The sequence below is a fragment of the Sphaerodactylus townsendi genome, linkage group LG01, assembly GCF_021028975.2.
Source record: "Sphaerodactylus townsendi isolate TG3544 linkage group LG01, MPM_Stown_v2.3, whole genome shotgun sequence".
Classification (NCBI taxonomy): domain Eukaryota; kingdom Metazoa; phylum Chordata; class Lepidosauria; order Squamata; family Sphaerodactylidae; genus Sphaerodactylus; species Sphaerodactylus townsendi.
In genome coordinates this window covers 6,557,068-6,573,619 of record NC_059425.1, presented here as the reverse complement: position 1 = coordinate 6,573,619, position 16,552 = coordinate 6,557,068, and the positions used below count along the sequence as shown (strand labels likewise).

Below are 16,552 nucleotides of genomic sequence, written 5' to 3'. Positions count from 1 at the left end.
TCCTGCTCCTGCTCCTGCTCCTGCTCCTGCTCCTCTTCTTCCTCCTCCTCCTCTTCTTCTTCTTCTTCTTCTTCTTCTTCTTCTTCTTCTTCTTCTTCTTCTTCTTCTTCTTCTTCTTCTTCTTCTTCTTCTTCTTCTTCTTCTTCTTCTTCTTCTTCTTCTAATGTAAATTACTTCCCTGAGAGCCGAAGAAACCATCTGTGGAGTTAGGAGAAAAATTAATAATTCAAACTGTTGAGCACAGTAAGAGAAGGGATTTTGGGGGGTGTCGCCTCCCTTTTCTCACATGCGCTATTTTTTCAAAAAATAAAATAAAAATACATCTATTTCAAACCCTTGATTTGACTGTGAGTGGGAAGTCTGCTGTTAGATGAGAAAAATCTAATTCTTCTTTTAGCTTCACCTTGTGAATGTGCCTTTTTTAACTTTTGGGAGTGCAGAAACTTCAGCTGCTTCCTTGAAAAACAAATGAGCTGTGTGTTGTGACAACGGGGGAGGGAAAGAATAGAGGACAAGAAGGCTGGATTCCACCTCTTTGGCTGTCTCAGTGGCGTAGGAGGTTAAGAGCTCGTGTATCTAATCTGGAGGAACCGGGTTTGATTCCCAGCTCTGCCTCCTGAGCTGCGGAGGCTCATCTGGGGAATTCAGATTAGCCTGTGCACTCCCACACACGCCAGCTGGGTGGCCTTGGGCTAGTCACAGCTTTCTGGAGCTCTCTCAGCCCCACCCACATGTTTGTTTGTGAGGGGGGAAGGGCAAGGAGATTGTAAGCCCCTTTGCGTCTCCTACAGGAGAGAAAGGGGGGATATAAATCCAAACTCTTCTTCTTCGTGTCATGTCATGGTTAAGTCCTTCTGCTTTAGTTCATAGAAAGACTTTTATCTAATGATCAAACTCGAGCTGGGCAGAATTGGACAAGGTTGCAGAAGCCACTACCCAAGGTGTTGGCCAGCTCCTATAATCAGACAAATATCCAATAACTGCAACAGATTTAAAAAAAGAGATTCCCATCGCTTATATCGAGTGAAATCCTCCCCACATTTCAAGTACCAGCAAGTAAATCCCAATGCACAAAAACATCAATCAGGGATGATGCTGTAAGGCATCAACATGGACTACATATGTTGGTGGGATCATGTCTATATCAGGCACATGTATGCAGAGTTATTGTCTCCCTCAGAGGCAAGCAGCACGCAGAATGGGAAACCGGAAGCGCAATACTGCCATAGACATAACAGCACCACCAGAAAAAGATCACATCTGCCATAGTCAGTTTTGGTCTGAAAGTGGGATGAAATCGTGGAAGGCTTTCACGGCTGGATTCAACTGGTTGAGATAGGGCAAGTGCATCAGCTCAGGTGGCAGAGCGGGGAATCAAACCCGGTTCCTCCAGATTAGATTCACGAGCTCTTAACCTCCTACGCCACTGCTGCTCCTAGTTTATTACTAGGGATCTACCTTGTTCCCGGAAAACTCACCACAACCAGTGGGATGAAATCGCATTTAGATTCACATGCGATGTTTGGGTCGGTTTTTGCCAAGTGATTTACCCAGCACTGAGAGATAGGGCAAGTTCATCAGCCAAGGACCAGAAGACTTCTTAATGGATCACATACCAACTGATACATGGCTGATAGATTGAAAGAAGAAGAAGAGTTTGGATTTATATTCCCCTTTCTCTCCTTGCAGGGACTCAAAGGGGCTTACAATCTCCTTTCCCCCCCCCCCCCCCCCCACAAAGGGATCTGCTTTAAAGGATCTGTGGTTGGTGCCTGATTACCTATAGAAGAAGAAGAAGAAGAAGAAGAAGAAGAAGAAGAAGAAGAAGAAGAAGAAGAAGAAGAAGAAGAAGAAGAAGAAGAAGAAGAAGAGGAGGAGGAGGAGGAGGAGGAGGAGTCTGGATTTATATCCCCCCTTTCTCTCCTGCAGGAGACTCAAAGGGGCTTACAATCTCCTTGCCCTTCCCCCCTCACAACAAACACCCTGTGAGGTAGGTGGGGCTGAGAGAGCTCCGAGAAGCTGTGACCAGCCCAAGGTCACCCAGCTGGTGTGTGCGGAAGTGCACAGGCCAATCTGAATTCCCCAGATAAGCCTCCACAGCTCAGGCGGCAGAGTGGGAAACCAAACCCGGTTCCTCCAGATTAGATACACGAGCTCTTAACCTCCTACGCCACTGCTGCTCCTAGTTTATTACTAGGGATCTACCTTGTTTGCTTCCAATCGGTTGGTAAAACCCCCATACTTTCAAAAGGCATCCTAACCCTCCACCTTTTCCCAAAGGTGCTCAATTGGGTGCAGCTGTTCCTGGAACTTCTCCCCACTCCTGGATGAGCAGAGTGGTCGGGGTTTCTGGCAGGGGAATCGGGGTGGGGCTGGGGGACTAGAATCCACCTGCCAGCATAAGTTCTCTCCTTTCCATCTCTTCAATCTGGCGTCCGGAATGTCTCGGCAGTTCCACGGCTGTGCGATAAAACAGGCTTTTAGTAAACCCTCTGGCAAACCGTCCGGCTGAGTCCTGCAGGCCCGAGGGCAAGGACCCACCATGCGGAAACTACCGTAGCGACATATGGAACACACATGTCGCAATCCACGACAATCTGAACCACGAAAGCCTCAAAGCTGGCTTGCATCCGGCGCTTGAAACTCTGGGTGTGTCGGGTGGTGTCTGCCCTTGCTCAAGAGGGAGATCATTGGAGAGGGTGGGTGCTGACAGGGAGACACACCTACACGGGGGAGAGTATAAAACCTCCCTCCTTGCCTTGACTTCTTCATTCGCAGCAAAGCTTCCCTGATCCTCTTGCCTATAGAACTGTGGGTAAGTCTCTTTCTCTCCTCGTAGCTTCAAACTGTCATAACCTGACTTGGCAACCTTCTTGCCAAGGTGTTTAGAGATCAGGATGGCTTTAGGGCCATTCTTCCAAGGAGGTCTCCCCTTCTTGCTATAGTTCTTGGGGCAGTCTGGGAAGACATTCTGTGGGTTATACCCTCCAGTGCAGCCGCCAGACCAGGGGTCTTCAAACTATGGCCCTCCAGATGTTCATAGACTACAATCCCCATGAGCCCTACCACTTGTCCATGCTGGCAGGGGCTGATGGGAACTGTAGTCCATGAACATCTGGAGGGCCATTGTTTGAAGACCCCTGCTCCAGACCAAGCCCTCTGACCTGTAGTACACCACCCTCCTAATTCTGGGAGTATGATGTGACTGTATTGAGCTCACAGCTGGATCTGGATCTAGGCTTGATGTAAGGAGGGTGGGGGAAACCACCCAATCTCAGGCTCATTCCGCACATGCAGAATAATGCACTTTCAAACTGCTTTCAGTGCTCTTTGAAGCTGTGCGGAATAGCAAAATCCACTTGCAAACAGTTGTGAAAGTGTATTGTCGAAGGCTTTCACGGCCGGAATCACTTGGGTGCTGTGTGGTTTCTGGGCTGTATGGCCGTGTTCTAGCAGCATTCTCTCCTGACGTTTCGCCTGCATCTGTGGCTGGCATCTGATCCTCTGAAGATGCCAGCCACAGATGCAGGCGAAACGTCAGGAGAGAATGCTGCTAGAACACGGCCATACAGCCCGGAAACCACACAGCACCCAAGTTGTGAAAGTGGTTTGAAAACGCATTATTTTGCGTGTGCGGAAGGGGCCTCAGTGTCTTCCTCACTGTTTGGACAACAAACTCCTTTGGGTGTTGGCCTACCCCTCACTCCTCAGGATCTATTTGGACTACCAAGCACACTTTCTCAGTGGTGGTGGTGGTGGGTTTAGTGTTCTGCCCTAGTTGGTCCCCTCATCCATTTTGACAGAAATCAAAACTGGGACCCAGGGAAGTTCTGCCTCTCTCGAGCCCACGTGAATGGGAAAGCAAGACCTGAATATCAGGGTGACCCAGGCATTTTGCTATTTGCCTCCTCCAATATTGCTCCCTGTCTAACCCAGCACCTCAGAGATGCCGATCCACAGATGGCTTTGTGGATGAAGAAGCAAGTCTTTGCAGGGTGTGTCGTGGAAGCCAATATTTTATTATGACTGGCTTGGGAAGTCTGAGACGTGTCAGTGGGGGTGCCGTGGGATGCGTGTTGTAGAGCAGGGGTCTTCAAACTATGGCCCTCCAGATGTTCATGGACTACAGTTCCCATCAGCCCCTGCCAGCATGCCAAGTGCTCTGCTCATGGGAATTGTAGTCTATGAACATCTGGAGGGCCATAGTTTGAAGACCACTGTTGTGGAGGAACTTGCACGCAACCCAAATGTGCCTGATGATTCAAACTCAGCTGGATCGGACCGACGATCACAGATGAACCTGCCTTAGATTGAATCAACCTGATTGTCTACTCAGAGTTGTTGCAACTGCCCAGAACAGGGATCTTTTAAAATACAAATACAAAACCTTTAATGGCATATAAAAAGGGTAAAATACAAATTATGTTAAAACCAATTGACTAAAATTTACACAAAGGTTTCACTCTTGATCCAAGTGCCTTTGTTAAAAACCTGGCAACTGATTCAGTAGTGTGGGGATGATGGTCACTAAGCAGGTATGAAACTATTTCCTTGTCTGATCTCACTGCAAATTTCTTCAAGATGGCCTCGAGAAAAAGCAACCGATAGACTGCCAAATCTTTACAATGAAGGAGCACGTGTTCAGTTGTTTCGGAGAACAGGGATCTTCAAACGATGGCCCTCCAGATGTTCATAGACTGCAATTCCCATGAGCCCTACCACTTCGCCATGCTGGCAGGGGCTGATGGGAATTGTAGTCCATGAACATCTGGAGGGCCATAGTTTGAAGACCCCTGGTCCAGAATCTCAGGCAAAGACCTTTCACCTCACCTACTCCGCATTCCTTTTAACTGGAGATGTCAGGGACCAAACCTGGAATCTTCTGCATGCCAAGTAGAGACTCTTCCACTGAGCCAACGCCCCTACTCAGACTGGCAGTGGCTCTCCCAGGTCTCCGGCAGAGGTTTTCCTCATCACACCTCTACCTAATCTTTTTAATTGGAGATGCCGGGCATTGAACCGGAAACCTTCTCCAGACTAAGCAGATGCTCTATCTCTGTGCCAGTGTTAAGTCCCATTTAGGCCATTGTTTGGTAGCTGCTTCCAGAAGCCCAAAGCCCAGAAGAAGATGTTCACCCTCCGTTGCTTTTCTATCTGCTACTGAGAGATAGTCTATGAACCTGGAGATCCTGTTTAGCTATGAAGGCTAATGTCTATTCTCAAAGATTTGGCATCTCCATATTAAAAATCCATCTTTAGCCAGTTGCTAGTTGCTTCTGCCCATAAATCTCTTCCTTCCTTTCTGCTTTATCTAGGAGCAGCAGTGGCGTAGTGGTTAAGAGCAGGTGTACTCTAATCTGGGGGAACCGGGTTTGATTTCCCACTCTGCCATCTGAGTTGTGGAGGCTTATCTGGGGAATTCAGATTAGCTTGTACACTCCCACACACGCCAGCTGGGTGACCTTGGGCTAGTCACAGTTCCTCTGAGCTCTCTCAGCCCCTCCTACCTCACAGGATGTTTGTTGTGAGGGGGGAAGGGAAAGAAGTTTGTTAGCCCCTTTGAGTCTCTTTACAGGGAAGAAAGGGAGAATATAAATCCAACTCTTCTTCTTCTTCTTCTTCTTCTTCTTCTTCTTCTTCTTCTTCTTCTTCTTCTTCTTCTTCTTCTTCTTCTTCTTCTTCTTCTTCTTCTTCTTCTTCTTCTTCTTCTTCTTCTTCTTCTTCTTCTTCTTCTTCTTCTTCTTCTTCTTCTTCTTCTTCTTCCAGACTTTGTTTGTAATAGCTTCTTTATCCCTTCTTCTATTTCACCCAGCCGGAGGAATGTACATTCCCATGTATTCAAGGAACTGAATTGTGACTCAAGAAGGCTCACTGATATACATTTTCATAGTCTTCAAAGTGTCATTGGACAACTCAAGTAGACTGACAGGGCTATGCCTTCTGTCCCTTTTCCTGACTGATTCCCTTCCCCCCAAATCTCACCTCATTTCAGGTTCTTCTAAACATTTGGAGAGATGAAAACTAAACTGGAACAGGCCCTGGAGTGTGTGGTCAACATCTACCACCAGTATTGCATTTTGGACCCTGTTGATGACTACCTACATCTGAAAGAGTTCCAGAAGCTAATGAAAGAACAGGCAAAGCCCTTCCTGAAAAACACCGCTCCAGTAAGTTACTGATGAAAAAATGGCAAGCCATGACTAGTGATGGGCGTGGCTCAAAACTGTTGGGCAAATGAACATTTGATTTCTTAAACCACAATGCTCAGGGAATGACAGTAGACAATTAAAAAAAATACGAAGAAGCATGGTAGCACACTGATAGCCAGTGGCTCGGGAGCCATATCTGTGGCTCTTCCGAGCCACATGCTTTGGGAAAGGGAGAAAAACCCTTTCCTGGTGGGTCTTGTGGTAGGCAGGTGGTTTCTACCTTGAAATGCCTACTACTGAAGGAACAGGAAAGCTGTGAGTCTCCCCTAGGTACTGTCATGTAAAGGTGGGTGTTTTGCTTGAGGACTATTATGAACATGGCTCTCCATAAGACATGAAACGAGTCCCGCTATCTGCAGTCTGAAGAGGTACAATCCAGACACTGGTATCTAGCTCCCTGAAAACTAGGCCTTTGCATGTAACCCGGACATAGACCTATTTGTTAACATGATCCACAGACACAAACGTCTAATGAAACTCACATTGACGCCATGTCAGTAAGACTGATTTGGACTCTTGAAACATGATTTTACTTGGCTCTCCCTCCTTGGTCAGATAAGAACATAAGAACTAGCCTGCTGAATCAGACCAGAGTCCATCTAGTCCAGCTCTCTGCTACTCACAGTGGCCCACCAGGTGCCCTTGGGAGCTCACATGCAGGAGGTGAAAGCAATGGCCTTCTGCTGCTCCTGCTCCTGAGCACCTGGTCTGCTAAGGCATTTGCAATCTGAGATCAAGGAGGATCAAGATTGGTGGCCAATCTTGTGTGTGAAGCTGCCTTATTGGTCCACCAAGGCCAGTCTTGTCTTCTCAGACTGTCCTCTCAGACAGTTCTTCAGGGTCTCAGAGAAGAGGTCCTTCACATTACCTACTCCCTGGTCCTATGAACTGGAGATGCCGGTGGTTGAACCTATGGCATGCAAAGCGGAGACTCTTCCACTGAGCCACACACCCTGATTAGACTGGCGGTGGTACAGGCTGAGGTCTTTCACTTTACCTACTGCCTGGCCCTTTTTAATTGGACACGCCAAGAACTGGACTTGTGACCTTGGACTTGTGACTGGGTCTCAGGCAGAGGTCTTTTAAAACTGGCAACACCAGGGTTTGAACATGGAACCTTCTGCATGGCAACCAGAGGCTCTTCCACTGACCCACAGCCCCTCTGCTTGATCGGCAGATATTTATTCATTCAAAGTTTGGACCTTGTCAAGTCATGAATGGTGCTGCTACAAATATAATGTTCTGGGTGTTACAATAATGTCCGGTTAAAAAAAAAGAAAAGAAAACCGTATCCCACCTGAGCCAAGCTTGTCGTATGGGGATTATTAAAAATTAACAGTAAATTGCTTTGCAACCTTGAGTTTTGTTAATTGTAAATTATTGGGCTAATTTAGATATTGTTGTTGCTTTTCTGTGTGTGACTATTATGCTGTCAACCGCCCCGAGGTCTAGAAATTTGAATCACAACAACAACAATAAAGATTGCTTGGGTGCTGTGTGGTTTCCGGGCTGTATGGCCGTGTTCTAGCAGCATTCTCTCCTGACGTTTCGCCTGCGTCTGTGGCTGGCATCCTCAGAGGAGATCCTCTGAAGATGCCAGCCACAGACGCAGGCGAAACGTCAGGAGAGAATGCTGCCAGAACACGGCCATACAGCCCGGAAACCACACAGCACCCAAGTGATTCCGGCCGTGAAAGCCTTCGACAATACAATAAAGATTGCATTGCAAGTTGCTAATTCCACGACACTAAAGCCAATACCTCTTTCTGCTTCTCCTTTTTACAATCTGCAGCCCAACGTCAGCGAAGACGCTTATATCCAGCAAATGTTTCAAGAAGCCGACAGAGACCGAAGTGGTTACCTCAAATTCACCGAATTCCTGATTGTGGCAGCGGAGGCTCTAGATGAAGCCCATGAAAGATCCCATGACCTTGACGGGGACAGCAAAAAACCCGGTTGTGGACACAGTCATTGATTCTCCAAGCCACCAAATACTCAATTACGGCCCCCCACCGGCTCACTCCAAAAATAACAGCGTCATCTGTAATAATACGAACCTAAGTGGGCATTATCAGGTGGCCTTCACTGTCTGATATTTTTTTTCTTTGTGGGTGATATGAAACAATAAACAATCCTTCTGAAAAATCGCAGTAATCTCCTCTGGTGTTTGTAATAGAATCATAAGGCAGGGAAGAAACAAAGGATCTAATTATGGCAGCTGTTTATGTAACCTCTATCTGTGGGTTCTGTGGGGCAGAACTTGGAATGAGTTTGCAACAACAAATTTTTAAAACAAAATGGTTTACTTTCTTAACAAATAGCATATAACGTCAACATTTAACATCACATTTCAAGGTCCTGTTCGGGTTGCATTTTCAAGTCCCTATATTTACAGTCTACTGATACTGCCAAGTCCAATTCTTCTTTGCAAGTGGGTTGGCTCCTGAAGACTCCAAGGGCTTGATGAACAGGATTCCACATGATGAAGGTTTCCAGGAGAACTCTCACCCATTACAACCACAAAAAGAAACCCCGAAACAATAAACTCCAACATTTACAACATAGCAAAAAACAAACAACTACCTTCCCAGTAGTTCCCAACAACATTGCAGTTACCTTAACAAGGTGTTAAGGGCTTATATAAATCAAGGTCCGAGTCTGGTAGCCTCGTCTCCTCCAAACTACATGAGCTCTGCAGCCTTCTGCTGCTTTGAGTCTCCACCCCTTTCTGGGTCAACCCATTCTGAGCATGGGGGTTACATTTAGACAGAAGGTTGGGGGCTGTAGCCTAGGCTGCTACTGGTTTATCATTTCCTGAAGGGTTTTCCTGTATCAAACGACAATTTCCTCTCCCCCCCCCCCCCAGACTTGGTCTCTGTCTATAGACACTGAAAAGGCTTCCCTAGTTGCACAAACCAGTCAGCGAACCTCTCCAGGAAACTTTTAACGAAGCTCAAGCAGCACCACAAGACTTTCTCAGGCCTGGTGTAGTGGCTGAGAGTGGTGTACTCTAATTAAGAACATAAGAACAAGCCAGCTGGATCAGACCAGAGTCCATCCAGTCCAGCACTCTGCTACTCGCAGTGGCCCACCAGGTGCCTTTGGGAGCAGACGTGCAGGATGTGAGCAGCAGACTTTAAGCTAGTGAACCCGGTTTGTTTCCCCTCTGCTCCACATGAGCGCTTCTGGGTGGCCTTGGGCCAGTCATAGTTCTCTCCAAACTCTCTCAGCCTCTCCTACCTCACAAGGGAAGAGGAAGGAGTTTTAGATTCCTTGCCGTTGAGAACAGCAGGGCATAAACCCAAACTCCTTCTCCTCTTCCAAGTTCTCCTCCTCTTCCTCCTCCTCCTTCACAAGCACATCCAGCTGGTCCTCTTCTGTCAGTCTAGCTGCAGGACTCTCTGGTAGCCAAGCCGTGGTGACAGGTTGCAGAGCCTTCCAATAACGTTCTCCGGGTCACAGGTTCTGAAACATTTGTGTGCTGGACCCCAGCAGGTCCCTAAATGAGTATGGTAAAGAAGCAAATGCATTCCAGGTATAAGCAGAGGTGGGATTCGGGAGGTTCTAGAGCAGTGATGGCGAACCTAGAGCAGTGATGCAACCCAAAACCAACTTATTTATTGCAAAAGTGCCAACACGGCAATTTAACCTGAATACTGAGGTTAGAAAAATAGAATACTGAGGTTAGAAAAAATGGTTAGCTCCAAGGCGTGCGTTACTCAGGAGTAAGCTTGGTGGTAGTCGGTGACTTTGCTTTGAAGCAACCTTCAACTCTTCCAACGGGTGTATCACGACCCTAGGAAGGTTTACTCAGAAGCAAGCCCTATTGCCGAGCTTACTCCCAGGTAAAGGATCGCGCTTTAGTTCTTCGCATGACAATCAGTGGGGTTTAACAGCACTTAACAGGGTTACCTACACCACTTCCCCAAAACTAGGACTTAGGTTTAATGCTAATAATCGAGCCCAGCGGCCCAAGCCAGCCTAGATGTGTGTGTGTGGGGACGACTCTGTTTGCGCGTGCCCACAGAGAGGTTCGCCACCACTGTTCTAGAGGGTTCCATAGAACCATTTATTACTCTGTCCTTGGTTTGGGGGAACCCTTTGTGAATCCCACCTCTTGCACTCAACTGAAGCATTTTCGTTGGCTGTTTGTGGCTTTAGGCTACTTTGCAAACAGAGTGTCTTTGGAAATGAGGGAGGGGCAGACAGTGGAACAGGAGCAGGGCGAGTGGGTCTGTGCGTGCACAAATGGGGGGAGGGAGGCGTGTTTTGTGGTGAAGTGGTCGTGTGCATGCAGGGGCTGAGGAAGAATACGTGATTTTCAATTCGAGCTTTACTATTGTTGTACTGTTGTCTATGCCAATAAAGGCTTGCTGCTGCTAAATCGCGCGGGAGCTCATGAAGAAGCTCCCGCAAGTGATGAAGAAGCTCACGCAAGTTTCCCTCACCCACCGGCTGCTAGGTAGGGAGACAGCAGTGGCCCCTCTCCACTCCCTTACAATGGAGACTTCTCTGAAATACTAAACCAGCAGGTAGCAAGGCTTATCCTGACCCAACCACACTTACCCAGGGCCAGACATAAGCCACATAAGGTATATTATATTGTTTAGAATTATGTTGATCCTTTGTTTCCCATCAAGGGGGCCCCAAAACAGCTTACAAAAAAGGACACTTCTGAACATGTACAAAAACACAGAATGAAAAGCAAGCAGAAACTGGACAAGATAGCCCAGATTCGTGTAGCTTGATTCATCAGGTTGAGCTCAGAGGCTGTGCGCTAAGAGCCAAGAGTCGTGCAATCTCTGCTACACCCAGACTTTACATACTTGAAACAGAAGAGAGGGAAACACTCCGCCAAGACGTTTCTGTAACCTCTATCTGTGGGTTCTGTGGGGCAGCACTCGGAAGGAGTTGCAAAGAACTAAAAAGAACTAAAACAAAATGGTTTACTTTCTTAACAAACAACACTTTTAACATTAGCATTTAACATTAACAATTTACAGTCCTTGTAGGTTGCATTTCAAGTCCTTATATTTACAGTCTACTGATAATGCCTAGTCAGATTCTTCTTTGCTGGTGGTTGGCTTATGAAGACTTCAGAGGCTGGGTGAACAAGATTCAAGATGAATGAAGGTCCCCAAAAGAACTCCCATCAACTACATACACAGCAAGCCCTGAAACAATAAATTCTAACATTTACAATACAGCAAAAATAAACAACTCCCTTCCCACTAGTTCCCAACAGCTTTGCAGTTACTTCAAACAAGGGCCCCTTCCGCACACGCAAAAGAATGCGTTTTCAAACCGCTTTCACAGCTGTTTGCGAGTGGATTTTGCTATTCCGCACAGCTTCAAAGAGCACTGAAAGCAGTTTGAAAGTGCATCATTCTGAGATCATCAGATCCTCTGAAGATGCCAGCCACAAATGCAGGCGAAACGTCAAAAGAGAATGCTGCTAGAACACGGCCACACAGCCCGGAAACCACACAGCACCCCGGTGCATACATGTCTAGACCAGGGGTAAGGAACCTGCGGCTCTCCAGATGTTCAGGAACTACAATTCCCATCAGCCCCTACCAGCATGGCCAATTGGCCATGCTGACAGAGGCTGATGGGAATTGTAGTTCCTGAACATCTGGAGAGCTGCAGGTTCCCTACCCCTGGTCTAGACAATCTTTTTACGGCCCTGGCGGAACAATCTTTTTACGGCCCTGGCGGAACAAACTGCCACGTGAGGTTAGGGCCCTGCGGGGGATACAATTCCGCAGGGCTTGCAAGATGCGGTTGTTCCACCAGACTGTTCCTATCTAGCCAGCCAGATCGAGCGGAGCAAGCTCACCACTGTCAGCTTCCGGGGGGAGGAGGGAGGGGGAATGGTAAGTGAGAAGGATGTTATGGGGTTGCCTTGCTGTCTGTGTCGTTGTCTTATGTATTGTATTTATATTCTGTTTCATACTCTGTTTTAAAGGTTTGCATCGGTTTTTAATGTGGGACCCGCCCTGAGCCCTTCGGGGATAGGGCGGGATGTAAATATAACAAATAAATAAATAAAGGTCTGTCTTCCAAACAGATCAGATATGAACTGAGAATGTCTCCCATTCTGCCCTCCTTCTCTGGATCTTCCCACCCTTTCCTGGATCTTAGATTATCTGCTCCCTGATTTCGAGACAGCTGGCTTCCCTGCCGTCTGACTTCCCATAGTCTTCTTGCCTTTCCTCGTCATGCTAGGATCTCTGTTTCTCTCTTCTTTGGTTCTTCTTTTGTCCTGCACACGTTTGTGTTCCTTTGGGGATAATATCTACACTTTACTATGCTCCCTGCGTGGTTTGTTTCTTTGGACTAGGTTCTCGAGAGGAGCACATTTTTTTTTTGGATAAAATATTTTTTTAAAAAAATAATTTTATTAGTAAATTTGCACATTCCAATTAACACAGATTCCACATTCCACAACCACAATTCAGCTATACATTTTTTCCCCCTAAAATATTTGTGGAAACGTTGTACATAAAGCAAAACTGGAATTTACAGAGCTACAACAAAGATAATATGAAAAGGTACACCGCCCCAATAGCCCCCCCCGAAAAGGAGAAAGAAAAGAAAAGAAAGAAAAAAAACACATCACGTTTAGATAATTAGGAAAAGGGAAAAAGGAAGGAAAAAAGCGTATATATAAAGTGCAGGAATAAAGGAGAAATTAAGAAGGACCTCCCCTTATCCTCATTTCTGTTTAATAATCCGTATTTCTTGGAGTTATATTTACATTAAGCTAATTATCATATTTTCTTATATACTTAATTCCTTATAATCTTCTTTTCTTTAGATCAACACTGTAGATATATATTTACATTCTTATATTCTTCTCTTGACTGAAGAAATTGCATCAAAGGTTGCCATGTTTCTATAAATCTTTCCATCGTATTGTTTTTAATTACATTAGATAATTTATCGTTAAGTTGCGTATTCTATAAGCTGTGATAGCCAGTCCTCTACCATTGGAATTGTAGTCTTCTTCCATCTTTTAGCAAGTTGTATCCTTGCTGACACTAACATATATAAAATTAATATTTCAGTGTTCTTACATATTTTCATTTCATAATATTAAGAAGGAAAAATTCTGGTTTAAATACAAGATCCCTTCCTGTTATACCAAGATAAAATAACTACAGTTAGACAGGCCGTCACATGTAAATTGCTCCAGTTATCCTGGCCAAGGCTTATCTTATCAGCGGCATAGGGAAACTATCATTTTGGTTTTATTTGGTTTTGGTTTTCTTTACTACTTTATATCTTGGGTAGGAGAACAAAATTACTCTCTGCTTCAGCATCTGGGTCTCCTCCCTTGATTCTCATCCAAAATAATATTGGGCTGGCCTAGAACCATGCATACAAAGGCTAAAAAAAGAGACAAGTGTTGCTGCTCATAGCTTTCATGTGAGGGAATTCTCAAATGTGCATCTCCTGATACTATTTCCTTTTGCTAACAATGGGTGCTGAAAAAAGAATCCCCGTGTCCTGGTTGTGGTGGGTTTTCCGGGCTGTGTGGCCGTGGTCTGGTGGATCTTGTTCCTAACGTTTCGCCTGCATCTGTGTCTGGCATCTTCATGTCCCTTTTTTTTAAAAAAAGGCATACACAAACCATTTTCACACGGCACAGTCATACCGGGATACAATCGGTATCTTACAATCTGGGTCTGTTTTATCCCAGTTTCTCCCTCCGCATTGCTGCCGATTTCTTTGAAGGAATCGAGTGAACGGCAGGAAATACTCCAGTTTGTTTCTTATGAGCCCGGGTCTTTTGTATTTACACCACAAGCATATCCGCGCACGCACAAACATCCACAGTGTCCCGCATTCTGATTGGCTGTTTTTGGGGGGCTTGAATGAATGAAGTGGGGAGATCAGGCAGCTGGGCGGGAAAAATAAACTGGTTCTGCTCCCATGGTGCTTGCACGGTAGCAGGCTCACCATGGGATTTCTGAAAAGAACCACCAAATTGGCGATTTGTGAAAATCCCAGGATGAGGAAAACATCGTGTCAGGACTGGGAACCATGCAAACTTATTGGCCAGACTGCAATATTTATCTCGCTGAACCCGAGATATTTGGACCATGCAGAAATGGTCACAGAGAGAAACGCGCAAGAGGGAACTCACCAATAATGGAATAGAAGGATGCTGTAGTCATTGTCACTCATTTTAAGCATTGTCACTCATTTTAAGCATTGTCACTCATTTTAAATTGGTTTTGAAATCATAATAAGTACTCTCTTGTAATGATTTATAGGCACCATGCTGGATAGAGAAAAAATGGGGGCAGAAAGAGCACCCTAGCCTGAGGAATTTTAGACTCTACTCCATCTGTTTTCTTGGTTCCTTCCCTCCCAAAACTGTTTCCCTCAAGTTTTCCGCACAGTTCCCGGTGCTAAAGTGGGCCTGCCCCAGTCTTGCCCCGCAATATTTCCCTTACCGCAGGATTTTTAAAAATCTTTTCAAATATCCCAGGGTGACCCCGCTGCTGTGCAAACACAATGGGAGCAGAAACAGTTTATTTTTCCCGCCTCGCTGCTCTTGGCCAATCAAGAGGTTTGCGCAGGTAGGGATGCATTTACGATAATACAAAAGACCTGGGTTTCTGCGGAACAAACTCCCGGTCCTAACTTGGCTCCTGGAAAGAAACGGGCAGCAGTGCGGAGGCAGAAACTGGGATAAAATAGACCCAGGTTAAAAAAACCTGGAGGTACACAGGCATAATTTTGCTGTGTGGAAATGACCAAACTTCTGCCTGGGTTCTGTGTTTGCTAAATGACTAAAATGTCCTGGGTGAATGAATTTCAACAACAACAAAAAAACCTTACTCAAAATATACAACTGAAACTCCTAAAGTATACCAGAAAACAGGAACTTGTAATTGGCACACTGAGCTCAATTACATTTATGGTTCTCATTTGCAAAAACTGTGGTGAGCCAAGACCTGCTTCCCCTCCCATTCACCAAATGGGCTGAATACTTCCAACAAATTTATCTTGTGTAAGAAGTTTAGATGCAACAAATATAATGACGCAAAAACCAGTTTATGAATCACAGAATCATAGAGTTGGAAGAGACCCCAAGGGCCATCAAGTCCAACCCCCCTGCTATGCAAGAGCACACAATCAAAGCACTCCTGACAGATGACCATCCAACCTTTCTTTAAAAACCTCCAAAGAAAAAAACTCCACCACACTCTGAAGTAGTGCATTCCACTGCTGAACAGCCAAACTGCCGAACACTGTCAGGAAGTTTTTCCTGATGTTTAGGTGGAATCTCTTTTCCTGCACCTTGAACCCATGAGTCCTGGTCCTAGTCTCTGGAGCAGCAGAAAACAAGCTTGCTCCCTCACCAACATGACATCCCTTCAAATATCTAAACATGGCTATCATGTCACCTCTTAACCTTCTCTTTACCAAACTAAACATCCCCAGCTCCCTCAGTCTCTCCTCATAGGACATGGATTCCAGACCTGGTTCTCCAGATTAGAGTCCACTGCTCTTTGATTGAGGGACTGGAGCACCTTCCCTATGAGGAGAGGCTGCAGCGTTTGGGACTCTTTAGTTTGGAGAGGAGGAGGCTGAGGGGGGATATGATTGAAGTCTATAAAATTATGCATGGGGTAGAAAATGTTGACAGAGAGAAATTTTTCTCTCTTTCTCACAATACTAGAACCAGGGGACATTCATTGAAAATGCTTTTTCACGCAACGTGTGATTGGTGTTTGGAATATGCTGCCACAGGAGGTGGTGATGGCCACTAACCTGGATAGCTTTAAAAGGGGCTTGGACAGATTTATGGAGGAGAAGTCAATTTATGGCTACCAATCTTGATCCTCCTTGATCTGAGATTGCGAATGCCTTAGCAGACCAGGTGCTCAAGAGCAGCAGCCGCAGAAGGCCATTGCGTTCACATCCTACATGTGAGCTCCCAAAGGCACCTGGTGGGCCACTGCGAGTAGCAGAGAGCTGGACTAGATGGACTTTGGTCTGATCCAGCTGGCTTGTTCTTATGTTCTTATGTTCTTATGTTCTCTTAACCACTACACCGTGCCGGCTACCTATGACAGGTAAGAATTTCTGCTTCCATCAGCACCTGTGCTTGACCTGTGGAAGCCAGTGTGATCTAGCAGATGGAATGTCAGAATAAGATCTGGGAAATGCAGGTTTGAAGTCAAACTCTGCCATGGCATAGACAGATTCATAGAGAAGTCTGTTGGTGGCTACTAGCTATGGTGACTAAAGGAAACTTCCATATTCAGAGGAAGTACATTTCTGAATTCCAGGGAAAGGCCTTCACCTTCTTGCCCTGTTGCTGG

The 16,552-nt window shown here is 45.9% G+C and overlaps 1 protein-coding gene across 2 annotated transcripts; it reads left to right on the top strand.

Moving 5' to 3' along the window:
- Nucleotides 1–2,739: 2,739 nt before the first annotated feature.
- LOC125440295 (protein S100-A12-like) lies at nucleotides 2,740–8,354 on the top strand. Of its 2 annotated transcripts, none has more exons than XM_048510045.1 (3): nucleotides 2,740–2,815; nucleotides 5,993–6,167; nucleotides 8,002–8,354. In XM_048510045.1, the coding sequence occupies exons 2-3, from the start codon at nucleotides 6,015–6,017 to the stop codon at nucleotides 8,182–8,184; spliced, it is 336 nt and encodes a 111-aa protein (XP_048366002.1). In that variant the 5' UTR covers nucleotides 2,740–2,815; nucleotides 5,993–6,014; the 3' UTR covers nucleotides 8,185–8,354. The 2 variants fall into 2 exon arrangements, with proteins under 2 accessions (XP_048366002.1, XP_048366010.1); XM_048510053.1 differs by having other exon boundaries at nucleotides 2,793–2,811.
- Nucleotides 8,355–16,552: the final 8,198 nt, after the last annotated feature.

What these genes read in the sequence shown, in the direction of transcription:
- LOC125440295 (XM_048510045.1), top strand. Translation starts at nt 6,015, where the DNA reads ATGAAAACTAAACTGGAACAGGCCCTGGAGTGTGTGGTCAACATCTAC. An exon ending in TCCTGAAAAACACCGCTCCA is followed by an intron (nt 6,168 to 8,001) that starts GTAAGTTACTGA and finishes TACAATCTGCAG; the next exon opens with CCCAACGTCAGCGAAGACGC.